Below are 10,428 nucleotides of genomic sequence, written 5' to 3' on the forward strand. Positions count from 1 at the left end.
GGCAATCACTGCATATGTCTCAAATCAAGTTTGGTTCCCAAAATACATCTTAAAATTCACAGGTACTTCAAGTATTGATTCAATCAACAAAGCAATTTAAAAGCATAAAAATAATTCTCTGTTGAGAATACTCTGCTCTCTTTAAAAGTGAAATTTAAACAAGAAAAAATCAACAACAATAATAACAAAAATAAGAATAATAATTCAGTTGACACATGGTGAAGTTTACATTGGTGATTTTAGTTTGATCTGGCAGTCCACAAATAAACAACGCAGAATACAGAAGCTAAGACCCCCAATTAAAACCCTAAAACCAAAACCCAAAACCTCCCAAATTTCACAGAACCATCATCATCATCGGGCGCTTACCTCGCTTGTTAGGGATCGATGCTTCGCCTCATCGTAAGGAAGATTGAGCCTAGCTGCAACAACTTGAGCCGTGTGTTTTGTTCTTGACAATGGGGATTAGGAACCTTAATTGCCTAAATCAGACAAAAAAACTAAAAGCCTACCTATTGTGATGAGGGAAAGCGAATCGAGCAGGGATGGATGGAGCAGAGGCAGCACGAGGAACAAAGGAGACGCGGAGCACAAGAAAGCAGCGGCGAGCAAAGAAGCAGAAGAGCACGGCGAGGCGGTGGTACGACGTAGGAGAGTTGCGGCGTTGTTATGTCGTAACAGAGCCACGGTGGTGGTGTGGTGTAGCAGAGCCGCCGTGTGAGGATGTGGTGCAAGGAGAAGAGGAAGGTATGGACGAGGTTGAGGAAGAGAGGAAAAAACTCTCCTAGCTCTTAGCTTTCTGCGAAAGGAGAAAGAGGGCGTGGGTGTTAAAAGGGAAAATTTTTTTTAAGTGTTATAGCATGCTTATATTAGAAAGAAAACACTTACAAAGCGCACCTAAAGCCTAATGATTTGGCTACTCTTGACAAGCGTCTTTTTTGGTGAGAAATGTGTACCCATAAATATTAAGATAAGGCTACGCTTCATAAGTGATTTTTATTGTATTTAAGGCGACACTTTTTAAATGATACCACAATTGTGTTTCCTATTCTTGTATAAAATGGTAACACGAAAAAAAGCGTAACTTATTTTATGAATCGGCTACGCTTTTCAAATGTAACTTAAAAAAAGTGTGGCTGAATGAGTATTTTTCTTGTAGTAAATAAATATATTAGACATAAGTGGAAATTAAACTTTATACGTTAAGAATGTTTTCTTTATAGTCAATTGGTGTCACTCAAATTATAATAATATTAACAAAACTAAAGTATCCGTCAAATAAGAAAATTAAAATTATATTTATGAAAGATAAGTTTAATACAATAAAAATATATAATTTTTAATTTTTTTGTTAATTTTTGAACAAAATTTTTAAATTAACTCATTCTTCATCTTCAATTCTAATTCCACAACCTCTTTTCTTCCCCAAAATTTAATACCAATACCATTCCTTTAAAAATAAAAAATTTCAATTCAAAAGTACGCAAAGCACGCACTTAAAATCTAAAAGGTTCTTTCCACCACCTATACCACCACCACCAATAACAACAACAAAAAGGAGTTAAATTGCCAATCAATTTACAAAATCAAGTCATATTCAAAATTTAAATTGCCAAAAAATTAAACAAATCCTAAATCCCACAATATTAATAAGAGAAATAGACTTAGTACAGAAACGTGGCAACAAATGCAAAGTGGCCACGACAGAAAGAAAGATTGATGTGATGACGACGAGGAGGCTGTGAGACGCAGCAATGATGAGAGATGAAAAGGCTGTTGGAAGCGGTAACGACTCTGTTGGAGGCGACAATGACGAGGAAGATCGATTAGGAGGCCGCCGCTAATGACGAACGAACGTGGAGCAGGAGGATACGACAGTGAGAGAGTGGTGATCGACAGTGAGAATGGTTGTTGTAGATTCAGCATGTTAAACTTCTGATTTTGATTATGGTTCTTTTAGATCTGAAAGTGTATTTTTTGTGAATTTTGAAAAGAAAAAAAAAGCAACTTATCTTCTATAGATACAACGTTAATCTTCTTATTTGATAGATATTTTTGTCAAGATTTATAAAATTCATGGACACTACCAATTTAAAATTATAATAATCACATATATTTAATGGGAGCCACTCTAATAATAAAGACGTCTAAAACGTTTTTTTTAAAGATATTTTTTAATAATTAAAATTTAACACATATAATCGATTAAATCGTATTATTTTTGTCAAAATTAGGTTAGATAAATTAATTTGACCAAAAAATGGTAAATCAAATTTTGAATCGGTCTAAATTAATATTATTTTTGTAAACAATGACTACCATACCTTTATTATGAAAAATGACTAAAATATTTTTATTATATATATTAATTTTAAAAATTTTAAATTTTAATAATTTTTTTTGTCAGTCATAGAATTAGGATTTAAAATTTTTAAAATTAATATATATATATATATATATATATATATATATATATAATAGGAGTATTTTAGTTATTTTTTATAATAAAAATATTATAATTATTTTTTATAAAAATACCAGTTCAAAATTTAATTTATTAATTTTTGGTTAAACTGATTTATCAAATTTAATTTTAATAAAAATAATATAGTTTAATTAATTATAAGTGTTAAATTTTAAATTTTAAAAAATATCTTAAAAAAAAGATGTTTTTAACATATTTATTTAAGGCTCTTATATTTAATGACTCATGTAGCTAATACTTAAAAAAAAAACAAACCGAAAAAGTACGCACAGATTATTTGTGCCCCTTTGCTTATTAGACCTTCACATTGTACGTTTAATTTACATGATATTAGCCGTATGCTTATTCTTAAATTCATTTTTTAAACTATCAACTTATGTTATACATAACAGATTTTGGTTGGATGGAAAAGAAAATGCCCGAAATACAATAATAAATCTCTTTATAAAACTTCAAAATAAAAATATAAAAGTGTTTTTAACTAAAAAAAAATTATTTTTATATTAAAATCAGTCACTAATATTAATATATTTGTGTATAAATATATAATTTTAATTTATTTTTAAAATATTTATATTTTAATATATATTTTATGTCTATAGTTAATTTTAGTGATTAATTTTAGTATATAGATAGTATAATCATTTTAACCATTATAATTTTATAATAGAAACACTGACATTTTATTATTTGAATTTTTTATGTCATATAAAAAATTTTGCTTATAAAAAATAAAAATTATAGTCATTTTTAAAATCATAACATCTTAAGTCTTAACAACATAAGTTTACTACTTTTTATAGTAGGCTTATTTTTACATAATTGCTTCATAAATATCAATGATAAACTATTAAAATAATAAAAAATTTTCATTGTAAAATAATTAAAAGTTTTTCTTATAACTACTATTCTATTATTATAATTTTTTCGTATCTTTTATTATAAATTTAAATATAATTTGAATAAAGTATTATTATATTATTTATAATAATAAATACCAATATGTGACCATTTTTTATTTTCATATATATCTTTTTATTATATGTACTAATATTTTATCTTTATATATTATGAATGTTATTTTTACTATAGAAAATTGCTAATAAAACAAATAAAATAAAACGGGAGATCCTCTAAGTTGGAATCATATAGATCTTTCATATTGCAAAAACGAATTTTTATCTTTATTTTATTTTATTGAAATGATAAGTTATTTATAATTAAATAACAAATAATACTGTTTTATGAATTTTATACCTATTATCTTTATTTTTATATAACAATATAAAAAAATGTATATGAAAATAGGGCAACATGATTTTTTTTTTCCAGAAAAAGATAAACAAATAACGAAATGATAGTTTATTTATGATTATGAACGCCTTTTGAATCCTTAATTATTGATTTTCACTGTTTCCCCCATTTTTTTCTTCCGCAACTTCGCATCATCAAATGTTGAATCACTCAAGCTCCGGCGGCCGCACCAATGGAGTCCGAGTCGTCGTCGCCGGCGACCGAGGAACCGGAAAATCCAGCCTCATCGCCGCCGTAGCCTCCGAGTCCTTCTCGGAGACCGTGCCGCCGGTGCTCCCTCTCACTGTCTTGCCGGCCGATTTCTACCCCGACAACGTCCCCATCACCGTCGTCGACACGTCTTCAAGGTATTCTCTCTCTCTCTTTCTCTCATCACTCGCAACTTTAGATGCAAGTTATGGTAATTTCAAAATTCAATAATCGTAAGGAATAGTAGATTCCTTTTATGCTAAAAAAAATTGTGAATCAATGATTTTAGACTTATGTTTAGCTGAATCAGTTATGATTCAATACAAATTCTACTACCATATATGCGTAGTTGCATTCTCTTAGCTGAACTCTGTTTACATGTGCTGAATAATTGTTGTACGATTGTGTTGTTATTGTTGTTATCATACTTGATGCTGATTGCTGTGGTGTGTTTACTCTTTAAATCAGAGTCATACGGCATTGAATGAATGAATAAATGAATGGAGATCGGTGGTGTTGTTTTTTGTGCAGCTTAGAGAAACAGGGGAAGCGCAATGAAGAATTGAAGCAGGCTGATGTGGTGGTTTTAACGTATGCTTGCAATGAGCCTTCGACCTTTTCGCGGTTGAGTTCTTACTGGTTGCCGGAACTGGAGAGGCTGGAGGTGGATGGTTTTCTGTATTTGAGTGGTTTGTTTTGCTTGAGGGAATGTAATGTGTGGATGCTAAACGATTAGTGTTTTTACTGTTTGTATTTTTGGTTCATGATTCAGGTGAAGGTGCCTGTAGTTGTGGTTGGTTGCAAGCTAGATCTGCATGATGAAAGCCAGCAAGTGAGCTTAGAGCGCCTCATGAATCAGCTCCTACAACAGTTCAAGGAAATTGTAACCTGCATTGAATGCTCAGCAGTTACACTATACCAGGTATATTGTATTGCCACACTGTTGTTGGTAGGTCATGCTATGGTTATTATTTGGCCTTGTATATAGCTCATAAATAATGTCTTTGAAAACATGATGAAAATATAGCAGTATATTATTGGGCTTGTTTGAAAACATCAGTGGATCCTACCTCAGCTCTATTCAGAGCAGTAGTATCAATATGGCTTGTTGAATGTGAAGATGATACTAAATGATCAAAGATAAGAAGTACAAAGAAAAAAAAAAAAACAGTTAACTGGATTCCCATTTTCCCCTTAAAATTAAGTCCAGTGAAAGGGTATAAATCCATGTATCTCATTTTTTTTTCTTTTTACTTTTCGTTTTTTTTTTTTAAATCAAAGAAAAAAAAGAAGAAGAAATCCGTGCGTCTCTGCAAGCCACCAATTATTTGCTATATATATAACATCTTGATGATATTTTGATTGGGATTTCCCATGTCCTTGAATTTGTAAACTAAGTATCAACTATCTAATATTAACTCTACTCTTTAGGTCCCTGAAGTTTTTTATTTTGCCCAAAAAGCGGTACTACATCCAATAGATCCATTATTTGATCAAGAAAGTCAAGCTTTAACAGATCGATGTGTTAGGGCATTGAGAAGAATATTTGTTCTTTGTGATCGTGACATGGATGATGCCCTCAGTGACACAGAACTAAATGAGTTCCAGGTTTTCTATAAACTTGGATCGTCCTTTTCTTTTCGTATACTTTGAATATTTAGTTCCTTAGTGTATAGCCTGGTTATTCACAAATTGCAAATGTATCAACAGGTTAGATGTTTTGATGCCCCATTGCAGCCATCTGAAATAAATGGGGTCAAAACTGTTGTACAACAGAACGTACCTGAAGGAGTCAACTCAAATGGTCTTACTTTTCCAGGATTTCTTTATGTCCATAGTATGTTCCTTAGGAAAGGGCGCCCAGAGACATTATGGGCTGTTCTAAGAAACTATGGATATGATAATGATTTAAAACTCAGGAATGATTCCCTTCCAGTTCCGTCTAAGAATGCTTCTGATCAGGTCATACTTTATATTTTCATTCTGTTATTTCCACCACTGTCTTTCTGTTTGGTTTAAATGCAAGAGGTTTAGTGGGAGAAGCATTTATTTATTATTAGGATTAGCAATAACAGAAAGATATGTGATTGATAAATTAATAACACTAAACTGCTAACTACAGATACTTTGAAGTTGTAATGTTAGCTATTTACCTTAGGTTGTCTCATGGTTGCTGATTGCCTAAAATAAAGAGTATCTGAGGTTTTGTAAATATCACAGTCAGCTGCTTGGGCTTCTATATTTGGTGATTTGCATAATTCAAGTATATATTTTATGTGTAGAATAACTCTTATGTTAAGCATGGTTATTTCCCCAGATCTTTCCTTTTGTTGAAATATGACAAATGGATTGCAATTATTTTATCGTCATAGGTGGTATATTCAGCTTCTATTCTTTGCTGTTCATCATTCATCTGAAGGGAGGATACAAATATTTATGTGTTATTGCATTTTTCAATGTACATTTGCTTTGTCAAACAATGTCTTTCAAGGAATACTTTTTTATATAAAGGTTATATACTTTCAATGAAGCATGATAGATGTATGCACTTTTACCAATTAGTACAATTTTCATTGATTTTTGTCATCAAATTATTAAACGTAGTTGAAAAGTTATTTGGTGCTTTCTATTTAACTTACGAATGATACAAAGCGTTTACTTTAAAGTATTTTCATTGACAGAGTGTGGAGCTAACAAATGAAGCTGTAGAATTTCTGAATGGTATCTTCCGATTATTGGACACAGATAAAGTATGTACCAATGTTTTTAATTATCAATTCCATGATTACAGATATATGCTTTAACATCCTGTCTGCATGATCTCTTTTTAGGCGATAATCCATATCTAATATACTGTTTTTTCTTGATTTGCTTCGTGGAACCTCGATACCCTCTAGGATCGAGCCTTACGGCCTGCTGAAGTTGATAAGCTATTTTGTACTGCTCCATCAAGGTGAGCTTTCAACCTCCCCTCTCCCTAAATTGCCTATATATGGAAAAAGAGAAAGATATTGTCTTTTCTTCTGTCCCTCTGAATTTGCATCATACTTATTGTGTATCATGCTTTATCTTTTTGTCTAGTGATGTCATGCTCTATGTAAACATGCTACATTTTTCGGATAATTTTTGTTTTTATATTTTTAGATGGAGAATTTGTCTCTTTATTTTGACAAATTTATATGTTTGGCAAAAGTCAGGCATTTAAACTTTAAAGTATTTTTTCAATTTTTCTTTTGATTATTTATTTTATGTTGCTTATTATTTATCTATTAGCCAAAAGTGATATGTCATTTGCAAATCTTTCACTTTGTTTACTTCTTTTGCAATTGTGATATATATCTTTAAACACTCTTTCATGTTCTCTTAGTTCTCTTCTTCTTGATGTAGTATGTCTTAGGTTTGGTATTTGATTTTGAATTGCAGTCCTTGGAATGATGCTCCATATAAGGATGCTGCTGAGAAAAATGACATGGGTTACATAACACTCAACGGATTTTTGTCCCAGGTTTGTGTAAGTTATGCTGTCTTTCATTTTTTGAAATGAGGCATTTTTTGATATATCTCTTAAATTTATTCTGCAGTGGGCCCTCATGACATTGCTCGATCCACCATGTAGTGTGGCTAATTTGATTTACATTGGATATAGTGGCAATCCAGCTGCAGCACTACGTGTTACTCGCAGAAGATCAGTCGATCGCAAGAAGCAAGCAACAGAAAGGAATGTATTCCAATGCTATGTTTTTGGTTCTAAAAATTCTGGGAAATCTGCTCTCTTGGATTCATTTTTGGGAAGGTATGCTCCTAATCCAATTACCTAAATCATTGTCCACCATTTTTAGATCTATCAATGAGATTTTATCGACTCAAACTCTTCATGTTAGTTATTTTTCAAAGTAACAATTAACTCCTCCATTTTCACAGGCCATTTTCAAATAATTATACTCCGACAACAGCTGAACAGTTTGCAGCAAATACCATTGAATTAATACGGGTGAGTGTCATGTTGGAGAACAAGATTGATACATAAATGATTGTGAAAACTGATCATCTCCACTCAAGCTCTATACCTCACTTGTAAATATGGGAGTTAATAAATTTATCGAGGAAGTCAACTAGGACTGATATGCATTCTCCACTGTCCATACTCATTATCATGGTGTTTACCTCTATATAGGGAACCAAGAAAGTTCTTGTGCTGCGGGAGATTCCGGAAGGGGAAGTGCCAAAAGTTTTGTTAAATCAGGATTATTTGGCAGCATGTGATGTGGCTATCTTTGTGTATGACAGGTATGGTACAAATCTTTTGTTGTTATGCATTGCTATATTTAAGCTGTGGAAGTAGTGTTTTGCACTAGTGATTTCCTCTGACCCGCTCTTCAATGAGTAGTATGCAAAGGTGTATGAAGTGATGTTCATATTTTTATGTATAATATAAAATAAACTGACATAAGATTGGAACTACTTAATATCCCATAAATGCCTACCTTGCACGTTGTACACTCACATGTTGCTAACTTTAGCTTTGTCATGGTATCTTGTGTACTATTGTTTCCCAACTATCATGTGTTCATAGACATGTACAGCCAGGAAGCACACTAATGATTCATGCCAAGGCCAAAATCAACAATATAATGCTACATTCAAGGATGCACAAAGAACTCTGCATCATTATATTCTTTGATATAAGCCTATTCTTATACCCTTTGTTGGATTGAGTGCTTACCTAGGTCAAGAGTTCCGTTATTCAGGGCATAAACCCCTATTACTTTAGCTCATTTGGCCATTATCAAGTGTTGTTGTCTGATTTGATTCCGATCTTATCTAGAGCTTGCCAAGGCAGAGGTGCCGAACCATGGGTCATGGCTAACAGACTTGCATTGGTCATAGAATGTGGAATAGTTTTCCTTAGCTGAACTAATCTATCACTGTTAGTTGCATATTTTCATTTCCTTTTGGCATTTGGTTCCTATTTCATACGTTTTGCTCTTTCCTTTATGCTTTCCAGCTCAAATGAGCATTCATGGAAGAAATCCAGAGATATGCTTGAGCAGGTTGCAAGACAAGGAGAACTCACTGGCTATAGAGTTCCATGCCTCCTCATTGCTGCCAAGGATGATTTAACCCCATATCCAAGGGCAGTACAAGATTCAGTTAAGGTATTATTATATTTTTAAGTGACCAGTTCAGTGGTACCATATCATTGAATAAATGAATATATATAATTTATGCATAGTTCCATATCTAACCTGAGTAAGGATGATCACAGGCGACTCAGGAATTAGGAATAGAGGCACCTATTCACTTGAGTATGAAATTAGGTGATTCAAGCAATGTGTTCCATAGGATTGTTAGTGTTGCAGAACACCCTCATTTAAGCATTCCAGAAACAGAGATTGGGAGGAAAAGAAAGCAATATCATCGGCTTCTTCAAAACACACTCATTTTTGCATCAGGTTTGTTTCTACTTCTAGCGACCACTCCCCACAACTTGACCCTAACCTTGAAATCCACTATCTATTTTCAAGTTGTCAAAGTGTTGATTTCTAAATAGCTCTCTCTCTCCTGAATTTACAGTTGGAACTGCTATGGCTGTTGTTGGTGTGGCGGCATTGCGTGCATATGCAGTGAAAAAGAAATCTTCTGGTTAGTCGTCAAGTAAATTTATGCTGCTTCTGGTGCCGATTTAAATGTTAAAATTACCTCCTCAGTATTGTGTATACTAACCATGATGAACTACCTTAAGTTAGAGTATTTGTGTGTATAGTAATAAATAGTTTCATTATTTTTTATTGCTAGTGGATATTTTAAGGGTAAATTACGTTACATTTATGTTCTTAAAATTTGATTTAAGTTACATTTATCTGTCATTTGTTTATGTAAATTACATTTGCTTCCTTTCGTATGTATTTTCGCCTGTACGGGGTAGTATGATTTTGTAAAACATACAAGGTAGCTTGGTGAATTCAAAGTATGAGTGTTCTTTAAAAATTAGAAAGGGTGCATTAAAGTTTGATGGAAATTAGTACTCTATAATGTGATATTTTTTTAACCATTTGATTCCTATATAAAAATTCTTGTATGAATACAAATGTACTTCATTAGACAAGGTTTTTATGGAATGAACTCTCTATAATTATCAACAAGTATTTCTTTTCAAAGCAAATTAATCTTACAAGTCAGAAGTAGTTAGGGTTTGCATGTTATAGAAGTAAAAGACTTAAATGTTAGTACTCATTCTTTCTCATGAATTATGTGCTCCCCTGTCTTTGAAACCTTTAGAATTTGCCATCTCGCACAGATTATGAATGGACACCGGTGATTTTTTTGTGTAATTTTTGAAAGATTTACCATTTTTTGCAATCATCCTGTATTTTGATGGCATGTTAAAAAAGTTGACCATGCTAGTAAAATATGAGAAAATTAGCTGCACTATTATTAAA

General features: G+C 32.2%; 1 protein-coding gene across 1 annotated transcript; it reads left to right on the plus strand.

The window, feature by feature from the left end:
* Positions 1 to 3,883: 3,883 nt before the first annotated feature.
* Positions 3,884 to 10,007, plus strand: LOC130936796 (mitochondrial Rho GTPase 2). The gene is made up of 14 exons (XM_057866945.1): positions 3,884 to 4,146; positions 4,520 to 4,652; positions 4,761 to 4,910; positions 5,420 to 5,596; positions 5,699 to 5,950; positions 6,670 to 6,738; positions 6,886 to 6,941; positions 7,412 to 7,493; positions 7,570 to 7,781; positions 7,910 to 7,979; positions 8,163 to 8,275; positions 8,994 to 9,144; positions 9,255 to 9,441; positions 9,563 to 10,007. Exons 1-14 carry the CDS (start codon positions 3,938 to 3,940, stop codon positions 9,634 to 9,636), a joined length of 1,935 nt encoding a protein of 644 aa, XP_057722928.1. The 5' UTR covers positions 3,884 to 3,937; the 3' UTR covers positions 9,637 to 10,007.
* Positions 10,008 to 10,428: the final 421 nt, after the last annotated feature.

The sequence above is a fragment of the Arachis stenosperma genome, chromosome 6, assembly GCF_014773155.1.
Source record: "Arachis stenosperma cultivar V10309 chromosome 6, arast.V10309.gnm1.PFL2, whole genome shotgun sequence".
NCBI lineage: Eukaryota > Viridiplantae > Streptophyta > Magnoliopsida > Fabales > Fabaceae > Arachis > Arachis stenosperma.